The sequence below is a fragment of the Carassius gibelio genome, chromosome B15 (genome assembly GCF_023724105.1).
Source record: "Carassius gibelio isolate Cgi1373 ecotype wild population from Czech Republic chromosome B15, carGib1.2-hapl.c, whole genome shotgun sequence".
NCBI lineage: Eukaryota > Metazoa > Chordata > Actinopteri > Cypriniformes > Cyprinidae > Carassius > Carassius gibelio.
The window spans coordinates 5,111,522-5,137,099 of NC_068410.1; the positions used below are offsets into that span (position 1 = coordinate 5,111,522).

General features: G+C 36.0%; 3 protein-coding genes across 3 annotated transcripts; all 3 read left to right on the forward strand.

Moving 5' to 3' along the window:
- Window positions 1–730: 730 nt before the first annotated feature.
- Window positions 731–3,420, forward strand: rps5 (ribosomal protein S5). Its single transcript, XM_052576032.1, has 6 exons — window positions 731–857; window positions 1,472–1,579; window positions 2,317–2,526; window positions 2,664–2,792; window positions 3,066–3,164; window positions 3,303–3,420. Exons 2-6 carry the CDS (start codon window positions 1,472–1,474, stop codon window positions 3,369–3,371), a joined length of 615 nt encoding a protein of 204 aa, XP_052431992.1. The 5' UTR covers window positions 731–857; the 3' UTR covers window positions 3,372–3,420.
- A 133-nt stretch (window positions 3,421–3,553) lies between these two features.
- lypc (ly6 domain containing, pigment cell) lies at window positions 3,554–6,538 on the forward strand. The gene is made up of 3 exons (XM_052576033.1): window positions 3,554–4,721; window positions 4,930–5,049; window positions 5,341–6,538. The coding sequence occupies exons 1-3, from the start codon at window positions 4,670–4,672 to the stop codon at window positions 5,547–5,549; spliced, it is 381 nt and encodes a 126-aa protein (XP_052431993.1). The 5' UTR covers window positions 3,554–4,669; the 3' UTR covers window positions 5,550–6,538.
- On the forward strand, window positions 6,227–15,222 carry msh5 (mutS homolog 5). The gene is made up of 24 exons (XM_052577058.1): window positions 6,227–6,316; window positions 6,402–6,525; window positions 6,748–6,828; window positions 6,942–6,995; window positions 7,297–7,418; window positions 7,487–7,590; window positions 7,678–7,713; window positions 7,805–7,887; window positions 8,415–8,460; window positions 8,550–8,688; window positions 8,794–8,856; window positions 8,936–9,064; window positions 9,150–9,222; window positions 9,516–9,625; window positions 10,361–10,441; window positions 10,791–10,878; window positions 10,977–11,163; window positions 11,247–11,373; window positions 11,949–12,098; window positions 12,345–12,419; window positions 12,515–12,658; window positions 12,777–12,914; window positions 13,655–13,728; window positions 13,808–15,222. The coding sequence occupies exons 1-24, from the start codon at window positions 6,227–6,229 to the stop codon at window positions 13,917–13,919; spliced, it is 2,430 nt and encodes an 809-aa protein (XP_052433018.1). The 3' UTR covers window positions 13,920–15,222.
- Window positions 15,223–25,578: the final 10,356 nt, after the last annotated feature.

Below are 25,578 nucleotides of genomic sequence, written 5' to 3' on the forward strand. Positions count from 1 at the left end.
AAATTAAAGAGGGACAGAAATGTCGTATTGATTGTAGTCTGCTTCATATTCATCACATAAAAACTGAATACAATTTTATAAAACTATGTCATGACGCCTTAATAAAAATATTGTGTGTAAACAGTAAGCCTTGTTGTGGGAATGTTTTTTTTTTTTTTTGTGGGATTCTGGGATTTTTTATGGTATTAAACTGTATATATATCTCTTAACAATTACAGGGTTGTAATTGTAACCTTTCAAAAACAGCAAACCCCACATATAGTAGATCATTTAATAATTAGTTTGATTACGCCTCTGTTTACCATTTATAGTTATGTACACTCATGTACACTGTTTCTTGGAAAATGAAGTCTTTATATTTTAAGTGTTTGGGTTTATTTTTTTTCATCTGAGTAAATTCACTTATCAAAAACATGTTTTTTTACATTTTATTTAATAAATAGGTTCAATATTATATCCAAACTATATCTTCAAAGAATCTTAAAGCCTTTAAATTGAAATTAGCTTTGAATTTATTTAATCTTTTACATTAATTTTGTTACAGCTTTCGTTTTGTATTATTGATTTACTGTTATATATACGTGTATAAATGGTGCTTTACATGTAATGTCACCTCTTTGTACATAATGTTGATATTTATGCACTTTTTTTCTTTGGAAACTTGGCATTAACAACAACAACAAGAACAACAACACATAATAATATTAATAATAAAGTGAAAAAATACGTTCACATGAGAGCGCAGAAGAAGAGGTCGACTCGGAAGTGCATTGAGCGGAAGTGGGGTTTTTCTCGCTCCTCGTGTCGCTCTTCCTTTCCGCCTGCTCGAGTGCGCCATTGACACACACGCTGCGAAGGTAACGAAGAAAAAACTGTTTTAAAGCGTTTATACCCCTTCATAACTCATCAAAGTATACACACCTGGTTGTTAAAAGACTTACAATCATATTTTTACCCATATATGTCACATGTAAGATGGTAAAATAATGAATTTGAAGGTCTTCTGTAAGCGCTCCGCTGTTTCTTAAGAAAAGACCAGGAGCGAATCCGCTGCAGTTTGGTTTCTGGTTTTCGAACAATGTAACAGTTGATTGAACCATGTTACCTGTATTATTGAGTTGCTTTGCCAGTTTTATAAAGTGTTTAGAGTGTATTTGGAGTAGTTTGTGGTCATATTCCTAATGCGTTCAACAGAACGTGGCAGCCATGTTTTAGATGTCAATGTAAATTGTATTTAACACCGTCTTGCGCTTTATGTAACGTTACTGTATTAACTGGTAAATATTGCTTTTTTAGTTTAATTTTGTAATATGTTAGGGTTGCCTTGTTTCCATTTAAAAATTATTTTGATATTCTTGTCCTTATCATTTCAAACTTAGTTTTTATTTGATTATTTTGCATCTGTGTGACTACTTTGATGTTTTTGGACTCATTTATGTATATAAACTGATATTCTCATTTGCTTTGAAAGATGGCTGAAGATTGGGAGGCTGTGCCAGCTGTTGCTGAAACACCAGAGATCAAACTCTTTGGCAAATGGAGCACAGATGATGTGCAGATCAACGACATCTCCCTGCAGGTGTGTTTTCATAGACAAAATTTTTTTGTGAGGGTTGTTTTTTATTTGCCAGTCAGCTCTGACATATGAAATAGTCTATTTTTTTCCCCAGCAAATAAGTTAATGCTATTCATATTCTTTATATAAATTGACGAACAAATATTGTATATCTCTAGCTTTTGTGATGGACTGAACATGATTCAATACAATAATTAATAGATGTCCAATAGCATTCCTCACAAGCCTGTTTAATCATATTAAATACTTTCAGCACATCTAAATATGTACGATTAAGTAAATCGAAGTTGTTTCCATCCAGTAAATGTTCATATTGAAAAGATTACTAATATGAAAGTTAGGTTTTTAAAATGATGCCAAAAGACATGTATTGTGACCTGAATTGGAATGTTTTTAGAATTATTCTAAAGGATCATTTACTTACTAAAAAGGTATAAGTTGTCAGTGCTGATAGCCTCGTGGTTTGTGTTTTCGAAATACAGCAAATCTCGACTTGAAGTCCTTTGCTAATCCCGCTCTCTCTTTTTCTACAGTCCTATTTATAAAATTAAACAAAGGCATAATAGAAGCTATCACATAAAAAATATATATGTATAGAATATAGTTCTAAGCTATAAATCAGATGGCAGAAAGCATGTAGTACAATTTTCCGTAACATTTTGATCACATTGATAATTTAGAGGCTGTAGAAATTCATATGACTGAACAAATGAACATGTATTTTTTTTCTCTCTTGTTAGGATTACATTGCCGTGAAGGAGAAATATGCCAAATACCTCCCTCATTCCAGCGGCAGATACGCAGCCAAGCGTTTTCGTAAGGCTCAGTGTCCCATCGTGGAGCGCGTCACTAACTCCATGATGATGCACGGACGCAACAACGGCAAGAAACTGCTGACCGTCCGCATCGTCAAACACGCTTTTGAGATCATCCACCTGCTCACTGGGGAGGTGAGTCGACGCTTTCTGCAGATTTATTAATGCCTGGTTGCCTTTGGTCTGGCTTAAGTTTATAGTTGAATGTAAGTGCTGTATTAAAATGTTTCTAACTATTTCTAAGATGTTGGGAATTTTTATTTCTTTTATAGAATCCTCTGCAGATCCTGGTGAACGCCATCATCAACAGTGGTCCTCGTGAGGACTCCACTCGTATCGGACGTGCTGGAACCGTGAGGAGACAGGCTGTTGATGTCTCACCTCTGCGCAGGGTCAACCAGGTCCGTTTGAGTGAGAGTTTGCATAAAACAATTGCCTAAATAGTTGTCTAATGGCTGACTGAGAAAAAAATACCAATTAAATGTTCCCAATGGGACCAGGAACATGGCATTAAGAAAATACATGTTGACTTCTAAGGGACTCGTTACGTGCTTTTATTATCCCAAGACACTGTAATATTTGGGTGGCCATTCATAGAAAATGCAGAGCGCAGAAATGGCGAGTAAAGATGTGGTCTAATGTGAAAGTGGTCACTTATTGTGTTATGATTTTAGGCCATCTGGCTGCTTTGCACTGGTGCAAGAGAAGCTGCTTTCAGGAACATCAAGACTATTGCAGAGTGTCTTGCTGATGAGCTCATCAATGCCGCCAAGGTAAGATAAACAATCTGATTGGAGCATTTTACTTTTACTATGTTCACTATCAACACCTTCAGGGTATCTACAGTCATATGTCTTATGAATCTTTTTATTTGATTGCTATTAAAGTAATTTTTTTTTGGTCTGTTGCAGGGTTCTTCCAACTCTTATGCCATCAAGAAGAAAGATGAGCTGGAGAGAGTGGCCAAGTCTAACCGCTAATCTCCATTTTGTACAAATTTGAATCTCAATAAAGGAAGAGTGAAACCTATTCTTGTCCAGATTTATTTTCTGAAATGATTTGGTGCTGATATAACTGCTGTTTATGGAGTCAGGTAGTGTACATAAACATAAGAGTGAATTTTGGTGTACCTACAAATTTGATTTTCTTTTTGGCTGATGTACCTCTGAAAAATTCAGTTTTTCATGTGTCCCAAAGTAATGTCTGACTGCAGTTAATGCTCTTTTAAAAGCATTTTAAAATATTTTCTATTTTAAGTCATTTTTGTATAATGTTCGTAGAATATTTTCTGCTTTGTTTTTGATCTAAACTGCGTTGAGGAATCACAGTTTAGTTAAATCATGATTTTTGGGCATCTACAGTCACAAGATCCTCAGTCATTTGACTTTCCACCCTCTCCCCTGCGTGTCTTTCATTAACATATATTCTCTAATCAAAAACATGCTGCTGCTCTACTCTTGCCAGCAAAGGCGTAAGCCTTTCCTTAACCTTAAAGGAATAGTTCACCCAAAAATGAAAATTTGATGTTTTATCTGCTTACTCCCAAGGTATCCAAGATGTAGGTGACTTTGTTTCTTCAGTAGAACACAAATGGAGATTTTTAACTCCAATAGTTGCAGTCTGTCAGTTATATAATGGAGGTGGATGGGAATCACAGCTTTGAAAGTAAAAAAAACAAAAGTAAATTAAACGCTGTGGCCTATGATGGTACACTGATATGTAGAGACAAGAAATAATCGGTCTCTGCAAGAAACTGTACAGTATGTGTGTCTTTTACCTCTGATTTTCACCCCAATGCCGTTATTCCCATTAACTTCCATTATAAGACTGACAGACTGCAACCATTTGAGTTAAAAATCTTGGTTTGTGTCCTACTTAAGAAACAAAGTGACCTACATTTTGGATGCCCTGGGGGCTAGCAGATAAACATAACATTTTCATTTTTGGGTGAACTATCCCTAAGATTTTTTTCTTTTTGTAGATCACTGTTATGAGGTTGAAACTCGTTTCTGCCTGCATGATTATATAAAATGGGGAGTAATAGGGCATTGAGACCTCTGCCAATTTTTGAACTCAGAGCTGCATCAACAAACTGCTTAAGCCTGAATTAAATTATGTTTCAAGGTGGAGACACATTTTTAATGTTTAAAGGGGAGAGTTAGAGGAAAGATGATACTCTACTGCTTGCATCTGATTCGCGAGTCAGATAATGTACAAACTGAACCCTTCTGAATTGTAAATTTGTTGTTCTGATTAATAATCGGAGACCAAGAAAAATATGTGTCAAATTTTCAGATGCACTCTCTTCCTTTGTCTTCTCCCATCTGTGGGTAAGTGAAAAATAAGTAATTGCTGTCATTTTTCTTTTCTTTTTTTTACCTTTGTTTTGTGTCAATTTAACAGTAGCTTAAATTAGAGTGAAGTTCATTTTATATGAAATGTCAACCTTAATGTATTCCACCTAAACGAACTGGATATTATATGTTTCTAATGTGTATCATTTACTATGAATGTGCTCTTTTATTTGTTCTCTTGTAGTTCCTCTGTTCTGTTATACATGTGTATTTCCTTCTGTCTCACCACTGGAATGTCTCAAGTTCCCAACCCATTGTCCACCGGGCCAGCTCTGTCTTTCTAGCAAAGCTGTAGCACAGCACGGTATGTTACTGTAAAATTGTCTTTCAGTCAGTCATAGATGAGTGGAAATTTTCCTGTGCTTGATTTCATTTAAAGCTGCGAGAACTTCAAATTTCAGCATTCATACTTTGAAGAGCATATTTTATAAACATGTATTCAAACTTTTGGACATCTCTGTGCTTTACTAAAATAAGCACATTGGAAATGAAAGCCCTGATTATACAACTGCTTATACAAGTTATTATTAAGGAAAATACAGGAGACAGATTTGCATGTCTGTGTATGTCATAGTGTGTAATTGTCTTTGAACAGGGGACTTTAAGGTTGTCTTGTATGAAAAGAGCTGTGTTCTTCCAGCCCTGTGTGGACTTACTGGAGAGAAGTTTGCCATGGGTTTAAACTTCACTTTCACCAATGACTGCTGTGATACTCTTCTCTGCAATGGTGTCTCAAGCAGTTCTGCTTTCATCTTGTCCAGCACCCTGCTCTCACTTCTTCTGACACTGTTTTATTTACAGTAAGCTCAATTAACAAGAACAAGAGAGCAGTCAAAATGTAACACACACACGTCTTTATCTAGCATAATTAGAATTTCTATGTAAATGAATGTATTCTTATTTTTTCTTTGTCTTATAACAGTTCTAACAAGAATAGTTTGTTTTTATCAGCATTTCTTCATATGTACAAATGACACATGGATACGTTTATATTCAAATAAAGTTACGTTTTTTGTGTCTAGAGACTTGTTTCTTTTATAAAGTGGAATTTATTTTAGTAAATTATCATTCTTAGTTAACAAATAAACTTTGGTCCTGCGCGTGCTTTCTGTGGTGCTTGATTTCGCGCGCTTTTGGCTCGAGGAGGAGACACTAACGTTACAGAAGAAGATAAAACAGCAAGAGGTGTTTAGTACAGGTAATATAATTATTTTCGAGTTAATACCATTAATCATATGACTGATTTTTCTGATTGTGCCTTTGTTTGCTTTTGTTAGTTTAGTTAACGTTACTCGACGTCAACGTCAGAAACCTCAGGTAACGTTTAACGTTAACCTTATTGCTCGCGCGTAATCTGTTTAATGTTACTGTATTTTCCTCAGGGTTAATGAGAACATTAGTAAAAAAAAAAAAAAAAAAAAAAAACGCTTTCCTCAACTATTACGGATTGTTTGTACAATGTTTTTTTTGCACAGTGAAATATGTCTGAAGCCAGTAATTTACAAGAACCAGAAAGTAACGTTAGAGCTTTGAATATAAATGAGGTTGAAGAGGATGAAGGAAACCGTGAGGTAATTATTGTTTAAAAATATCTCAGTTGTAAAGTACTTATTGCGTTAGTAACACAGTGGTGTGTACTTTTTGGTTTAAATTTAGATTTTTCTGAGTGTATTTGTTCAACAAGGACAAATTGGACTAAGTTATTATGACAGTTGCGATTATACGCTGCATTTTATGCCGGACACCATGGACAACAGCGACCTCCAGCTGCTGGATAGAGGTACTTTATTTCTCTTTCTGCTGGTCTTGTGTATATATTTGAGCATTTTCATTGAGCCATGCTTCTCCCAATGCTTGTTTGTTCATATATTTTGTCCGTTGGTTGTCTCTGCCAGAATACCTGACTTTCATGTCAAGCCAAGATGAAGGAAACATTGATTGGAGATGCTTTGTTATCCATTATGTTAGTTTGTTTACGCCTTTCTTGAATTTTATGTTTCAGTTATACAGGAGCTGAGTCCAAACGTCTTAATAACAAGTGCAAAACAAGAACAGAGCTTGCTAGAATTTATCGAAAAGCTTGGTAAACTCTCCAATTTTAAATCCTTATTGTAGGTGATTAGAAGTGATGATCTCTTGCTCAGTTGTTATTTTCGAGTTATAGCAAACCACTGTCTAATTTTGCTTCAATTTCAGAATTAAATCCTGAATATAAGCCTGAAATAGTCATGTTTCCAAATGCAAACTTTGGTAAGTATTTACACAGCTTTATTTTATTCTGTATCACAATATTTTATTTTGTGAATCACAAAAAGATAAATTTCGAAGGATGGTCCTACTGCTCTTTTCCTTAGATTGAAAGTGGATGCCAAAATGGAAAAAAAAGGAAATGAAAAGCTTTGATCTGTGCAATGTTTATACTTATAAAAATAAATCATAAGAAGTAGAGTTATAAATACAAATAGTACATATGTGTGGATTTAATTTTGCATCGTTTCACCAGCTTAGTGAAAAACAGTCACAGTAATTGATCCTCTACCATCTTTTGCAGGTCTGGAGATCAGCAGACAGCGTCTCCTCTCAGCACACATCCCATCTCTCCCTCCCACCATCACAGAGAGCGAGAAAATCCCATATCTCTCCTCCTGCATCCCATTAGACTCAGTGCTGATGGTGAGACATCACAAGTTTTATAGTGGATGAATAAATGGGCAATATCATGAAAATCTTCTCTGCTGTAGATGAGGTCAATAGGAGGGCTGTTGAAATGTCTGGAGAGGAGGAGAGTTAGCTTAGACATGGAAGACATGGGCGTCCCCATAATGCAGTTTCTGGCTTACACACTGTAAGACATTTTTGTATCAATCACTCTTTTTTTATTATTTATTTTTTTGTGAGAATAAGAATTGTTTATTTGTTCAATATTTTGCAGGAAAGATGTTGTGTACATCGACAAAGACACATATAGGTTGGCCAAAAAACATGTCCCATCCTTTGTTCCTTTTTCTAGAAATGCAACTCTTTGGATCTGTTAAAACTTGTTTGCACTCTTTTCTCAGTGCACTCCAGATCTTTAAGTCTGAGCTGCATCCTTCCGTCTTTAAGCTCCAGTTAGGAGAGAAAGAAGGATTGAGTCTTTATGGTAAAATGTATTATTCTGTGCACCATTTAAAATGAATCAAATTGTTATTTTTGGGAAAGCTAGGGGATGCATGAAAAAGTTTAGATAAAAATGGTATAAAAATTTAAAAACAAACAAGTGATAAAATAAGTTTCAAAACAATAAATGAATAATAAAATTGTTATACAATAAAATATATTTAGAGAACAATATACCTTATATTTTCTATATAATATTTTCTCATATTTCTAATATTTTCAAAGTTTTAAATAAGTAAATATATGTGCTAAATTATACATGAATAGTTTCTTTTGTGTTTTAGTGGGTAGTAAGAAAAGTTGACTGGTCATTGTTTTATGGAAAAGAATAAGAATATTTAAAGGAATAAATCACCCACAAGTGAAAATTCTGCCATAATTTACTATGTAATTTCCAAAACCATTCTCTCCATTCAAATTGAAAGAGAACCTGGATAATGTTTATGCTGATTTAAATTTTTTATACTGTAAAAGTGAATGGAGTAAATACCCACATTGTGATTTTTGCAGGTGTTCTGAATTGCTGTCGGAGCAAGTTTGGCTCTCTGCTTTTACGGTACAATCCTGGTTTTATAATAGATAATTCAGCACATTTAAAAGGAGTTTAAGCCCTAACATAGACTTCCTTTTTCTCATTTGTTTTAGGCAGTGGTTCCATAGACCTACTCGAGATCTAAACATTCTGAAGAAGCGTCAGGAAGTGATCCGTTTCTTCACATCCCCTCGTAACTTTGCTGATCTTAACACTTTGCAGAGTTCCCTACGGAATATCAAGAACATCTCGGTACAGTTTTCAGCATTTTGTCTAAAGCTCAACATTATTTATTCAGAGCCAAATTACAAAACAACAAAAGCCACACATATAAAGTGACACTTGTCTTTCATACAGACGCTACTGCATAAAATGTCTCTCGCTAACCCAAAGGTTGTTGTCTGGCAAAGTCTATATAAGGTAAAGCACTCAGTTTAATTTATTATTGCCTATCTTGGCTCGTTTGTTTCTTTCATTCATCATGTTTCTCTTTTATCAGACGGTGTACAATGCATTGTGCATTAGGGACACCATTCGCTCCATGCCTCAGTCTATCCAACTCTTCAGTGAAATCAGTCAAAACTTCACTGATGATCTTTTCTACATCGCTACATACATCAGCAAAGTGGTGAGTCTGAATACTATTCACTTTCTGTTGTTGAATTATTGCTGAATTAATGTAACTACTTTGGGTTTGTCATTCTTCATTGCAGGTGGACTTTGAAGGAAGTGTAGCTGAGAACCGATTTACTGTCAGGCCAAATGTCGATCCTGTTATTGACGAGAGTGAGTGGTTTTCTATTGATGTCTTCAGTTCTGATGCAATAACTAAAAGCGACTTACAGTGAATTCAGGCTAACATTTTTTACCTAACTATTTGTGCTTCAAATCAGTACGTTCATGATTGCTATAATAATATCATGAAAACAAATAGAATAAATTGAAAATATATAATGCACACTGAAGTTGAAAATGACCACACCCACTTTTACATTAAAAATAGGTGGATAGTTAGAAATTAGTTGGCTCTTCATCTTTATTACATACAGTACATTTTTGGTTTATTTGCTTCTTTACAGAGAAAAGAAGGATGATGGGTCTCCCAGATTTCCTGACAGACGTGGCTCGTGCTGAGCTGGAAAAACTGGACCCTCGCTTCTCCACCTGCAGCATCATCTACATCCCTCTGGTCAGGATGTGACTAATGCTGCCCTCCATTCATTAAAGTGTGATGTGTAACCTAATTGTTGACACAGAGCTGTTAACATAAATGTTGTGGGTTCAGTATCTTGTTGGAGCGACCAAATAAATGAAGAGTCAGTGAGGTGGCCATTGTGCCCCTGAGAAGGCCACTTGACACCAGCTCGCTCTGTTTCTGTAATTAGAGCACTGCGTTGTGGCTAAATGATAAGCAGCTGTAACAACTATGGCATATGGGTTAACAAAAGCAGCATTCAGTGCTGTTTTATTTAATAGGGAAATAGCTTGCAATTATTCACAGGATTTCAATTTGTGACATTTCTGTGCCACCAAACAGAATTGTTTCCAAATAGATTTCCTAAAAACTTCTAAAATCCTCTGGCTCCATTGATTATGCAAACAACAAGCCCTTCACTAAACTCATACCATTGGTTGAGCCATCTGTAGACATTTGAGCCACTCAAACACACTGCAATGTTGAAATGAGAGAATCAGCCTATTAAAGGTTTTTACCTTAAATGATCTATTTGAAATAACAAAATGAATAGGTTTTAGAGTTACTAATTTGTAACGAGCAACATAAGGTATGCATTTCAAGGGAAAAATTGTTGTAGAACATAAATTCAGATGCCTGTAATAATTCTAAATAGCTAGTGCTTGCATTTATTTAACTGATCTACTGTACATGATTACATCCTGGTATCTCATTCTGGATTGATGACAGATTGGATTTTTATTGTCGGTGCCAAGATTACCCACCATGCTGGATAAACAGAGCTTTGAGATTGAGGGTCTTGATTTCATGGTGAGTATAGTAGTACTCAAAATTCAAGGCAGAACAGTAATTGATTCTTAAAATATTCTTGTTAGGGTTTGTTTTAAACTGGAAACCGCTTATTATTATTACAGACATTGTTGTATAGATAATATCAGTCTTATTTGTGCTTTTTTTTATTCTTGTCAACTCATTACTGTTTAATATTACAGTTAGAAAATTATTGCATATTGATCAAAGTGAAATTCTTAATTGAAAAGCATGAAAACTAATAATGTGCACACATGGAGAACATCTCAGGCATCTTTGTCTTTGACTAATTAATGTTTGAGGGCTTGACAAGAGCTGATTTTTGCATTTAATTTGTGGATTATTTCAGTTCCTGTCAAAGGATCAACTGCATTACCGTAGCGCTCGAACCAAAGAGCTGGACAGCATGCTGGGAGACCTGCATTGTGACACCTTGGGTCTTTTCTTTCTTTCTTCAGTTGATTAATGAATTAATTGCACAAAACTTTTACAATGTCTTTTAAAACTGTGTAATCATGCTACTTTTTTCCCCCAGATCTGGAGATGGTGGTAATGAGGAAGCTTCAGGCTTCAGTGCTTCAGCGGAGCCACTGTTTGTATAAGGTCATGTCTCTGTGTGCAGAGTTGGACTGTCTCATTGCTTTGGCTCAGGCTTCTCTGGATCACGGCTACTGCTGTCCAACCCTGACATCAAACCACAGACTGGCCCTGATTGAGTCACGGTACAAATCATCTCTTCTAATGAGATGAATTTTCTGATTTCCGTATTCTTGTGTTCATATATTTATCCCTATTTCTCTTTCAGCCATCCTTTGCTGGAGCTGTGTACTCCAGTATTTGTGTCAAACACCTACATCAGCTCTGAAACTGAGGGCAAAGTTAAAGTTATTACAGGACCAAATTCCTCCGGCAAGAGCATCTATCTAAAACAGGCAAATACAGACCTCAAACATCACATACTTTCACATAAAGCTGTACACTGAAGTATTCAATAAATAAATAATAGACAAATTCAGAACAACACTTAAAAAGATTAAATAAATATACCAACACGATTCACTTATATTACTATGAATAAAAGAAAGTGCAACATCCAGTATAGTGAAATAACTCCCTTCATTAAAATCTCCGGTTCCCTTAGACACAATTAGTGTGCTGAATTGCATGCTTTTAGCTGTACATGCACATCTTACATGACATAAGGTTTAAAGATAAGAAACAACATTTATGGGTCAGTACATGGTAGATTTTTATTGCTGAATTAAAATGTTATTTAAATATGAGTTTGGCAAACAGTATTTGACATTTTGATATTTTCACATTTCCCAAATAGATAGCAATTAGTCTTTCATACCAGAAATAGCTGCCAGGAGGCATTACAAATATAACTATTCAGTGAACTGCCTTTACTTGACTTTACTAAAGTCAGGGTTCCATGACTTGTTTGATAAAAATCCTTCATGTAGGCATTTCATAATTTTTGTAACATCTTGTATGGTCTCTAAAGGTGGGACTGATTGTGTTCATGGCACTGATTGGCTCAGATGTTCCTGCTAAAGAGGCAGAGATTGGGCTGGTGGATGGAATCTTCAGCCGCATGCATAGCCGGGAGTCTGTATCAGTGGGTCTGAGCACCTTCATGTTAGACTTAAACCAGGTGAGACCATCACACCCTCCTGAACACACAAAAGCCCTGTATGCTTTTTTTAATTTTATAACATCCATATTGGATTATCCCATTTTGAGTGTCATGTCTCTCATTCATGCTGCTTGAATTGGTTTTGATAACTGTGTTTGCAAGGCAGCCATTCAGAACTACCACTGATGAGTCATTGAAATATTTACATAGCGAATTGCAATATCATCCTTCAGCTGGTTTCAAATAATTACAATTCCTATCTAGATGACAGGTTCCTTGAACCACAGCACTGGGGATTCTCTTGTTCTAGTGGATGAGTTTGGTAAAGGAACCAACACTGTAAGTGTTAAAGAAACAGGAGGAGCAAACAGAACTTTATAGAAAAGCAAGAATTGGAAAGCATCGCAACTATTGCGTGTGTGTTTATGATGCAGGTGGATGGATTGGCTCTCCTGACTGCGAGTCTCAATAACTGGATGCGTCGTGGGCCTCAGTGTCCTCACTTACTTATGTCGACATGCTTCCACAGCCTCATACAGCTGGGCTTGATCTCTGATTCTCCACTGCTGGATTTACTGGTGCCACAGAAACATGCCATGACCAGAAAATAAATTTTTCATGAACTATTTCCATCACTGTGATTTCAAGACTAATAAACCAACTTCTGCATTTTTGTTTTTTGTTTTTTCTTGGCAGACTCTAGAGACAGCAATAGAGGGAGAAGAGCTGGTGTTTTTGTACCAAGTGAAAAACGGCATCTGCCAGTCGAGTTGTGCGGCTAATATCGCCACTCTGGCCGGCATTTCTGACGACCTGGTCAAGAGAGGAGTGGAGGTATGATACAGTCATTTTTTTATATTGAAGTCAGATGTTGGATATTCCTACTGGTTATCTTTTACAAGAAAATGTTTCTAACATTCTCTTTCCAAAACATTACATTTTATAAAATGCTTTTTCTTGGTTATGTGAATGTTAGGGCAAGAAACAGGCACAAGCATTGTTTTTTCAGGCGCTGGTCAATTTTGAGATTTTGGGCTATTAGGCTTTTCATAACATGTTTTTATAGACTAGTGGACAGAAAAAGTCTGCAAAATAGACTTTTAAGTGTTTATTTTATTACACTTTATTTATTTGCATCTGTAGATTTAATTTAAAGTACATATCTTTAAAAAGACTGTCTCCTGAAAATGTGTTTTTCTCATTTGCTGAGCCAGAAATCTTCACCTCAGTAGAATTTACATAAACCAAACCTTTATTCCTATCTCCAGTATATATTTTTTAAAACATATATGGTTTGTTTCTATCGTCTATGAACTTTTAAAATGTTTTCCTTTTTTTTACACTTTATGCAGATGTCCTAGAAATTTTTTCTCTCAGTTTATCTCTCTTTTTTTCACTCAGTTTTTTCTTTGTGTTTTTTCTTGCTCATGCTCATGGATATCTGCACAAGTTTTCAAGTCCAAAGTCTAACTTTAAATAGCGATCTATTGCCGTTATCAGTGTTGAATGTGTGCGTGCTGTATAGTCTCTTTTTGACATTATAGGATTTAATCTCCTAAATATCATCTATGTAGGTGTCAGAGTTATACAGAACAGGAAGAGCCATCAGAAAGATGAACAGCCCATCCTTAGATGAACAGTACAGCAGGTATGGGATAGTCTGAACAGCAAAACAGTTATTCTTAAATTCTTTCCTCCTTCTACTTAAAATATATTTCCCGATTCAGGTGTGTCGAGGTGGTTGAGAAATTCCTCAGTATTGATCTGGATGACCCTGAGCTGGATCCCGATTCTTACTTGAAAGATGAGGTGCTCCCAACACTTGAAGAGGTGCTGTGATAACATCAAAGCTGTACTGTGGGACTGTGGGTTCATTTTGTGGGAATATAGGAGAAGTTAATTGTATTTCAGGGTTTCAACCTTCACAAACGCATTCATTTAAACCTGATGGTTTGAATTATATATGCTTACTCGTGTTCCTAAATGGAAATGTTTCAAAATATTTAATGACTGTGGTATTTGTTTAATTTTTTTTAAATTACTAAATCTTGCAGTTTACATGCCTTTTTGTCACAAAACCATTTATGCTTTGAGTCGGACATGAATTCCTCAGACTGATCCAAACCAATCTTTTTAGTGTTGTTGTGTGATTCAATAAAATAATCAGTTCGGAATATAAATTTGTTCTTGATTTCAACATACTAGTCATGCTATATGTTGGTTTTTGCAGCGTTTAGCATTACTTTGTTGCAAACAGGCTTTTTTATTTCATTACCTTCTATTAATAGGAGCACTGCCACAGAATGGTGGTGCAGAAAACACAGCAATTATTAACTCTCCAGGGGACTGACTTGATTTTTAGAGGACTGTTAATGAGTTTCCTTAAGTAATCAGTTGTCACAGCATTAGGAAGAAACAACAACTTGCTCAGAGTTTATCAAATCAATTAAGTTCTCGAGCCATCTGTCGTAAGACAACCAAAAATAAAAAATATCTGCTCTGGTAGGATTACCTTGTGTGGGAAACTGAGCAGATAGAGAACGCCCACCACAAGGACCTTAAATAACAACCACGTCCTTTATTGCATAATCAGAAGCACTCAGTAGAGTGAAGTAGACCAGGCTTGTCAAAGGTAAAAAATTATAGTTATAATTTGAATGTATATGCATTTTTTTTATATTGCTTTATATTTTTTTTATTTCAGTTACAGTTTTAGCAGTTTTACTAGAACTAAAACATATTTATACAGTAATTTTTCATGCAATATTTGCATTTTAAATTAGCTTTATTTTTAATTATGACTTGTTTGTTTTAGTTAAAAAATAACACCACTGTAGATTAGTGACACTTGTTGCTACAACAGACTTGAAAGATGTGAATTCAACAAGAACAAAATCCAGAAAACAGTCAGATTTGGCTTCAAAAGTTGTGTGTTAGAGAGTCTATGGTGTATTTGTCACTTTCAGCCCTGGATAATTTTGCACAAATTAATTCAATCCATCTATTCAGCTTTCTTAGGTCCACTCAACTATGCCTAGCAACGGTTCTATTGTGATGAGTTATGTGCTGAAGTTAATGTATGTTCACAAGTAATAGTTGTTATGCCATAATGAATAAATATACTGTCTGCTTGTGCCGTTAACTGTGTTGAGGAAACTAATGATTGTAATGATTGTGCTCGGACAGAGCCTTCATTGTAGCTGCAATAAGTGATATTATTTTGCCATAATGAAAAGGATGTGCATTGGCGAAGTCAGCAAAACTGACACCATTTATTTAAATCACTGGACTTATTTGTTATGATGTAGCGCATTTTATACAACAGCTGATTGGGCTCTCTTAGATACTTTATATGGATAGAAAACAGCAGTAAAAAAAAACTACATCTATTATGAATAACAAGATATCTGGCTGTTTATAGTATAAACATTTATATAATATAATTTAATGTGACTCAATAAAAAAATTGTTATGCCCTGAAATGATAAAGAATGCAAAACTTAAAAGTAGGGTATAGCTGTTGCAATATATAGACAGATTTTTTAGCAACCAAAAAAAAAAAATTCAGCTCTGTATCATCTGCTTTTAATGGAAAAAAAGAGACTGCCCACAATAAGACATAATGTCTCGTCCATCACAACTTGACCCAAAAGTGCAGTTACTTTGACATTTGGATGATGTTATAAATGCTTTTTATATTTGTGTCAGATTTGTACACCGTAAGCCTCCCACTTTTCATTAAAAGCCATTTCAAAAGGTACTTTTGTTGACATTAATGGTCCATCACACGATTACTGCTATTCTGGAACAACAATTAAGTATTTCTGTTGTAATTTAAGGTGGGTCCTTGTCAAATCAGAGCTCTTCATTTTTGCCATTTACTGTCAGTTTGTGTAGGAAGAAAATGACATTTGACATTTGCGGAGGCAGATGATGAAAGGGTCAGTCAGTCACTCAGGATTTAGTGTCTTGCCGAAGAACACATAAGTGCTGGGGTTTTGACAGAATAAGATAAAGTCAACATTTAAATGCTTCCTGCTTTCTTAATAGATTTTTTTTTTCACCAGAACATTTCAAAGCTTTGATCTGATTTATTTGTTAGCAAAAAAGAAAGCTTTGAGTTGAAAACAATCTTATGATAATGCTGTATTGACATTGAAGTACTCAGTAATGCAAATTAACTACGTATTATGCATTTCTGACAAGAGTGAATAATTCCCAGTTTTTTATGAGGTCAGTGTCAAACACCATGATAATCCCTCCGATCTCTTATTGGACTCTGTAAGCAATTGTTTGGCATGATTTGCACCTTTTAATGAAGCCCCATCAGATAAGCTCTCAGTCTGGCACTTTACATGCATCAATCCTGATCCAGTTTTGTCCATATGCATTAATCTCTTTAAGTCAATTTACTTGAGGAATAAAAACCACCGCTGCGATGCGTTAAGCCACAGAAGAGTTTGACTCTTGTGGTCACTGGCCAATATAAGCACTTATTAATAAATCTGGAACTTCCAGGGATGATCATGTTCTGCTTTGATTTCACCTTTACTACAGCTTTGAACAGCCACTTCATCCTTGGACCAATGCGATGTACCTTGAAGGTTTTATGGTGAAACTTGCTAGTGAGTTGGTTGCTGCAACCCTTTTAGAGGTAAAAACCATGTCATATGACTATCAAGCCATGTCTTCAGTTGATTCATAATGTTAAAGTCTTGAATTTGTCCTATTCTCTCCTAGGATTAAAGTAACACTGGTCCCTTATGGCTACTGGCCATCGAAAGAATATATGTGACCCTGGAGCACAAAACCAGTCCTAAGTCGCTGGGGTTGGTTTGCAAAACATTAGGAAAAGAATAGGCAAAAAAAACGTAACAGTCATACAATTCAAGGGCTATTATTGTAACCCCTCTACGTTTTGCACTTTGGACCAACATAGTCAGGGTACGTTTTTATATGAGACTGGGTTGCGCTGGGGTATATTTGTAGCAATAGCAAAAAAAAAAAAAAAAAATGTATGGGTCAAAATGATTGATTTTTCTTTTATGACAAAAATCATTAGGATATTACGTAAAGATCATGTTCCATGAGGATATTTTGTACATTTCCTACCGTAAATAAATAAAAACTTAATATGCATTGCTAAGAACTTCATTTGGACAACTTTAAAGGTGATTTTCTCAGTATTTTGATTGTTTTGCACCCTCAAATTCCAGATTTTAGGATTCGGCTAAATATTGTCTGATCCTAACAAACCATACATCAATGGAAAGCTTATTTATTCATCTTTCAGATGATTTATTAATCTCAATTTAAAAAAAATTGACACTTAAAGACTATGACCTGAAAATGTGTGGTCCAGGGTCACATATGTGGTCTGTAAATCCATGAGGAGCTTTTAAATTAACTGCATGACAGCCTTTGGATGGAACTGACTTGGTTGGCTTCTTGGTTTTTCTTGTTTATGTAAGTAAGGTCTAAAAGAGAAGAAACGCTATAATGGCTGCTTGCTAAATGAGCGTTTTCTGAAGAAGCTTTATGATGGATTATGAACTGGCATTTATTGGCCAGAATTGAAAGTTTAAAGTTAAAACATTTTAATGATGAATTTGTTTCTTACAAACAGGCAGCTTCCCACTTGACTAAATATTAACTGATGGACTGGAGTGGTGTGGGTTATTGGGATGTTTTCATCAGCTGTTTAGACTCTTATTCTGATGGCACCCATTAACTGCAGAGGATCTGGTGTGCAAAAGATGTAATTCTATTCAAATCTGTTCCAATGAAGAAACAAAATAATTTCTAGCGAATCTTTCTTTTCCTTGTGTATTGGTGTTGATTGTCTCTTCATATCACAGGCCCATTTCTGAAAGTCTGCAGTGCTTATGTGGACCATATTACTTCACACTCATATTCAGTAATAAGTCCTGTTTTATTTCCATTCATTGGGCAGTTTATAACACATCTTCATTTATGGATTAATTTAATCATAGCAGTTGTTGTCCTTCAAACTGATCTGATTTGAGAACACTTTAAACTAAAACTTTATAATTCAGAAGGCAGAATCTAAACATATAGTTGAACTTACCACAGAGGACAAGGATGCCAATAAGCCTTACATGACTTGACAGGCCACAGCACAGAAGCAAGAACATGTTGCAGCTCCATAATTTTATAAATCTGATTGCTGCCATCACAAGAAAAGAGATTTTAAGGGAGAAGATGTGTGATGTTGACACCAGATTTCTCTTTTTTTTTTTGCTCCCTCTAGCGGTTGGTCTCTCAAGTTGTTTACACAATGTGTGTTACTTTGGATTTTAGTTATTTTAGTATTCATTGCTGTACATTTCTCAGTTTGAATGTGATATTCTATGATAATCGTGTGTCCATGTGGTTTTAAAGAGAAAGGCCACTTCAGATCTGGATAATGCGTATTTGGAAAGAGAAAGTTAAAAAGGATGTTTTTGCCTGCATTTTGAATCATAATGATTCTGCAGCAGTGAAATTAAACAGTGGATTTTTACTGGGCAAAAGCACTTCCACACTTCTGCTGTGAGTCATTTAGTTTTGGTGGTTGCTTTGATCCTGATACCATGGCTCTGGAATTGGATTCTGGTCCAAAATCAGCAAGAGCAACTTTGACTGCAAGAAGAGCCAAAAGATGCATGCAGCCAAACGCCGCCTTCTGTGTTCTCTCCCACTCTCCTTTTTTTCTGTTTCAGTTTGTTGTATGTTTAAAAATACAATGCAAAACATGTACATTTTCTTGTTATCTAAGCTATTTCCTCATCTGATCCTTGAAATGACATTGGTGCAACCTATAACGTCATCTGGGAAAGGAAGAGAAATAACATTTTGCTTAAAGAAACTGAGGACTTTTATTATAGCTATTAAGATGTTTTAAGAATTTATCACTTGATTTTAATTACAGTTACGCACTTTTCTCCTTCATTACTGTAATGAGATGCATCTCATTAATATTACTGTAATGCAAAACACAGTGATATGTTAATGAAATGGTAAATGTCATGACAGTATTTGTTGTACTGCCTTTGATTTGTGCTGAAATACAGTAAATATATGCTGTATTACAGTAACAAGAATTACTATCTAAATAAAAACACTCAAGTAAAACAATGACAGTTTAAGAGAACCTGCTTAACTGTAATCAAAATAGTGTTTTAAAGTAATTTTTTATTCGCAACAGTTGCTTTGTTTACATTTACATATCAACCTTGCAAATTTGACCATTTTTTCTTCCTTAGGGAGATACAAATATTCAGTACAGTCCATCCATATTCAGCCCTTTTGTTTCTCTTTTGCTTTTCCATTTCTTTGTCCTGCTTCTCTCTGGCGTTTCTAGGTTTAGCACATTCCCCTTACAGTTGTCTTCTAATCGATAAGGTTTTTCTGCCTTTGTGAATGAGGGAGAGAAAGAGCGAGTGTGAATGTATGTATTGATATTTCAGGTAAATTGCATCGCTGTCTTACAGCCCACTACATTTTCTGAGACAGCTTGATGCTCACTGGAGACTGTAATACGTGTTCTAGTTACATTAATGCGGGAGACTATGAGCCTCGACACATCACGTCTTATAGACAGACAAAAGACGAGACAAGGCAAAGTTGTTTCCTCTAATCATGGGATTTATAACATAGACAGTGCTCTATCGGCATGCTTGTCTGTCACTATAATGCTAGTCACTATTGGCTTAATGCTGTGAAAAGAAGACTTTCTCAGCCTTATTGTGCACTATTTATCATTCATTAGAAAACGGATTGTTCTGTCTCTGTTAAAAGCTGCATTCAAAGCTATTGTGAAGCTCGGTCTACTGTGACTGCACAGTTGAATTGTATTTTAATGCACAAAGTAGCTGAGTTGCTTAAACAGCCTACACTTAGACTGTATTACTGTGTTAATTTGTAAAATAATATTTGGTAACACTTTACTTGAAGGCTTTATATATAATGCATCACTGTAATGCATTAATTATGCCTTGTAATTAAAATCACACAGATTTAAGATGCAACATACAGAATCAATTAAAACCCAATACAGTGAGTTTAACATGCATGAGGGTGTTTTAAGGTTTTAGTGACCTAAATTAAGAGGCATTAACTTTCGTTTAAAAAGTATTGTCAACCAAAACATTATAGGTTTTATACATTTCTGAAAAAAACTATATTGTATATAAAGTTATTCCTAAAGTGCACTGTAATGCATTATGTCTTGCCATAAATAGTTGTAGCCACAATTAAAAATTACTATAGTATTTGCAGATTGCTTGTTACTTCTGAAATTGGCTGATTTTGTAATATACATTCTGAAGATAATAATGAATAGAAACCTATTATAATGTATCATAACTATGCAGGACATCATCCAGTGCATTTTGTATTAGTTAATTAAAGCATTACACATAATTTAAAGATATATTCGGCATAAAGGGTTCAGGTAAGTAAACAAAATATCTAAATGCATATATTTTTATTTAGATAAAAATAGTTTGTTCCTGTAGCTTAGTGGTAGAGCGTTGCGTTAGCAGCGAAAAAAGTTTGTGGGTTCAATTTCCAGAGAACACACATACTGGTAAAAAAAAATAATTATAGCCTGAATGCACTGTAAGTCTCTTTGGATAAAAGCGTCTGCTAAATGCAGACATTTAAATGAACATAAAGGTATTTAAATTTATATGTTTTTATCATATTTCTGTTGCAACAATTTTATTAACTCAATAAAGGACTCGACACTAAAACCTTAAAATACCCCTCACACATGCTAAAATATCTATAATGCGTGAATAGGTTATGTTGGAATTGAACTGATTGTGTACATATTTGCATGCCCAATCAGAGCAGTTTTATTTCAGTTTCACTTGCATGGCTGTTTTAGACATTGGTGGCCTTTCTTAAATCTTTCATTGTCTTTGCAGAGGCATTGAACCTCGCAGACTGTAACAGGAGTAATGTGGACAAGGGACAGTAAATTGAAGGTTGCAGCCCATTCTGGGTTCGGTTAATGAGAGGTAGGTGGTCTGTCAGAGAGGAGGAGGCACCATCATGGCCTTTAGCGTTTGGCAAAAAAAATTCTCTCATGTTTATTCATGTGCGCTTCTCGTGGAGCCCAGAGGAATAGGTGTATTGTGCCATAATGAAACCAAGCTACAGGCACGCACGATATGCTCGAGTACAACTTTAATTGCATTTGGCTTCCACGAATGTATCATTTCTAGATGAGCTTTTAGTTTTTTGTCCTTGTGTAATCATTCTCTTTTAATTGTCTGATGTTTGAATCCACCAAAATGAGTCTTTGTTGTGGTTAAATTATTGCAGTGTTACATTGCAACAAGCTGCAAACGTGGTACTAGCTATTCACAGTCATGATGTGAAAGAGGTAATGTAAACATTGATTCATGAGGTGAGTTTTGAAATTCTAATTTTTAAGCGATGAGAGACAGGGGTGTAAACATATATTGGAATAACCAGCTCTGCATGTGTGTGACGGTCTATAGCAAGAGTCTGTGATAATAGGATTCATGTAGATGATGGGGTTTGTATGAGCTTGACGTGGTGGGGGTTGGTCTTCTTGGGATAAATCCGATGTCTTTGGCATCGTCTCGAAATCTCTTTACTGCAGTGGGACAGCGGGACAGCTGTTACCAATGACCAGAGGAAAAACATTGATTCCTTTTCTTTCTGTCGGGATTTTGTCTGAGAAGGGATGGGAGGTTGCCAAAATCACTTTTAATTGGCTGAAGGTGCATATAAAGATTTCTTTGTCTAGACTAATATGGAGGAAATGGGACAATGCTCAGAGTAATCATCTCTGAAAATTTCCCCAAATTAACTTCTGCCTTATATAGCAAAAAAAAAAAAAAAGACACTATACTATTTATTATTGTTACTTTATATTTGTCATAAAAAATTGAGTAAATAAATAAAATCAAAATGATATATATATCCTAATTTAGTTCAATTATTTTTTGTCATTGCAAATTGTATTAACAGCATAACACTTTGAGCTGAATTGAGATGTTCATGGATAAAATTAAATTATTACCTTTGAGTATAGGAAAAGGCACACTGAATTGATGAAATGCTGTTTTGAATGAAAGTTCAGGAGGGGCATGTTCATCTAATCCTGTCAATCACAATGCAATATAACAGCAGTTTATACCCTTTTTCTCTTACCCTTCCACCATCCAAAATCCACTTTCATTTCTATTAATTTCTGATATATATTCAGTAATTATGTAGTCAGGGGGGGATTTAGAGTTTGTGAATGAGCAATTACTATAATAAGTACACATTGCTTGTATATAGATGTAGGGTAAGTAAAAATCAGCATTATCATAAAACATGTTTTCTGGGGTACTAGGATATGGCCAGTGTTGGGCAGTAATGCGTTATTAGTAACGTGTTACTGTAATGCAGTTCCATTTGACAGTAACTAATACTGTAACGCATTACTTTTTAAATAAATTAACTCCGTTACCGTTACCATATGGTGCATTGTCCTTTACTTTTTAAAAAATTAATTAATTTTGACTGAAGTGCAGCCTAACCTGTTTGCAGCAGCAACGCATTGTAGGATTGGTGGATGCCAACCACTGTAAACACGAAGACACACTGTGGGCGTGTTTCTATTTATTCAAGTGTGTGCGGCAGTCATGGCAAGTGCAACATGAGTTTCTCAAAGTGGAAATATGCTCATTATTTCACTTTAGTTGAGCATAAAGACAAAAACATTTTATGTTTTATGTAATGTAAGCTGTGCCTTTCTGGTCTGGTCATTTGAGTCAGTCTGGGGATCGCGAATCATTTGAATCAGTTCGGGAGTTCGGAGCGGGTTCGCAAATCATTTGATTCAGTTCGGGAGTTCGGAGCGGGTTCGCGAATCATTTGAGTCAGTTCTGGAGTTAAAAGTGGGTTCGCGAATCATTTTAACCAGTTCGGAGTTTGAGCATGAATCATGAGTCAGTTCGGGAGTTTCGGAGCGGGATCGCGAATCATTTGAGTAAGTTTGGGAGTTCGGAGCGGGATCGCGAATCATTTGAGTCAGTTTGGAGCAGGTTGGTGAATCATTTTAGTCAGTTTGTGGTTCGCAAATCATTTAAGTCAGTTCGGGAGTTCGTAGCGGGTTCGCAAATAATTTGAGTCATTTCGGGAGTTCGGAGCGGGTTCGCGAATCATTTGAGTCAGTTCTGGAGTTAAAAGTGGGTTCGCGAATCATTTTAACCAGTTCGGAGTTTGAGCATGAATCATGAGTCAGTTCGGGAGTTTCGGAGCGGGATCGCGAATCATTTGAGTAAGTTTGGGAGTTCGGAGCGGGATCGCGAATCATTTGAGTCATTTCGGGATTTCGGAGCGGGTTCGCGAATCATTTGAGTCAGTTTGGAAGTTTGGTAAGCTGTGTCTTTCTGGTTCGAATGTCCTATCCTAGCCCACGAACTTCCAATCCTTGCGCTCAGATTTTGTAAACCGTCCCCTCGGTTTTTGAATCTGTACCCGCGAATTCATAATCTGTGCGCACACTTTGGCAATCTGTTCCCATGGATTTGTAAACTGTAGCCCAGGGGCGTTGCACCCGTCTTTTCCCGACGAGAGGGCTCAACACCCACACGTTTTCTGCAGTTTTTCCGCAGTTTTGCACTTACTACAGTCGCTCCTCCGTTTCTCTTGCCATTCTGTGTCTGCGCTCGCTGCCTGCGGCTGCCTCCTCTCCCCCTCCCTCTCAAATGACACCGGCTTTGAGTGTGACCGGCTGATGATTGGCTGTTCTGCCTTAAGTCCCGCCTCTCTTGGGGTGTTATTGGTCAGCTCGTGCTGAGGAGGCGGGAACTTATGTGGGAAGTGTTTTCGGTATTATATTTCGTTTTTTAGAAACGAAATGCTAATTGCTATTATTGGGATATTGTTCAGCAGCTAGCTAAATTCGGTTATGTAACGTTATGTGGCATGAAATGTATAACATAACTGTGATGATGAAGGCAGGGGGGTGATGAGGAGGGGTGACAAACTGCCATTGTTAAGCAGTGTATTTATGGGTTCATTGCCAGTGCAACTGATTTTGATATTTTGAGCATTGTTTGTTGATTAGCTGAATATTTTTGTGGATACTTACCTGTTGTGTTTGATTGTAACGTTACCTGTTGATGAGAATAAAGTGAGAAATGATTAAAAAGTTGATGTTCATATAAATTCTAACAATGTATTTCTTTCTTATGTTTTTTTTCTCCAGGAACTGTCAGACAGATGTCACGGTTAAGTTCAGCAGCACTCTGCTCATCTTATAAACAGAGTCAGAGATCCCCGTCTTTCATTTGGTAAAATCAAGACCTCACACTCAGAATGCATGAGCTCATGCCTCAGAGGACTTCACTCTATTTGTATCAGTCACTCCTCAGAAGGGACAATTGAGAGCATTAGACTTTTTGTGCCACTGAGTTTCTGTAGGAATACCAATCACAAGCAAATCTCTGTGTGACATGTAGAAGCCAAACTTAGCGAAGCACACATCAGCTTCAAAGTGCCTGTCTTTGCTCCAATTAGCTCACTGTCTTACTTTTCCCGCATTATGTCCAAAAGGAGAGGATTTGACAAAGGATAGATTCACAGACTCGCAAATTTGAGGTCTGTCCCACAAGCTGTCATGTTACCAGTCACATTTTCCTTTTTAAGTTACAAGTTTCAGTAAGTCAGCAAGACCGATTCATCTTGCAGAAATCATCAAGCCAGCACTGATGGAAGGCAACATTTGCATTCCTTCCAAAAATGATTTCACTGTTTTTGCTCCTGAGACTCCTGCACCAGTGAGAAACCCACATTCATTCATATCAATTAGCCGCGGGTCTGTCACGGCTGTTTACATGGCCAGTGTAGCGTCACCGCATAAATGTATGAAGTGACCATCTGGATCTAGGAGACCCGCGAGGAGTTTTCTGGAACAACAGCAGTCATGAACCGGAAGAATAGCTTGTTTCAACAAACACATTTTTGTTTCGGTTAAGCCAAGCAGAATATACTGAAACAATTTACTGCACGTTCAGACAACATAGAAGAAAGTATCTTGGATTAAGCTACCAGATTATCTCTGCCCATCTCCATCTGATGAACTTTAATACTAACAGTGAGTTATGTACATTCATATCTTAAAAAGGCATTTTGTTTAATGATGGAGCGCTTTAACTTCAACATCAACTTCTGACAAAAAGGAATCCAATGGTACTGCAGATGGTTAAAGAAATAAACAATTTACATCTAAAGATTTTTATTATTTATTTTTTCTTCATAACTGAAGATAAACCTACCGTTTTTATTTCCCCCCCGATTTTTACATGTCCGGTTAATGTTTCTATTACTTGACTTGCTGAGTACAGATTACTAGTAATTAAAAACATGCATTTAAAGCTGTTAAAGCAATGAATATTTCATGACTTTCTTCAGTTTAAATCCTCAAGCCCTGTAGCCTCTAGAGACCAGAGTCCCATGTCGAGTA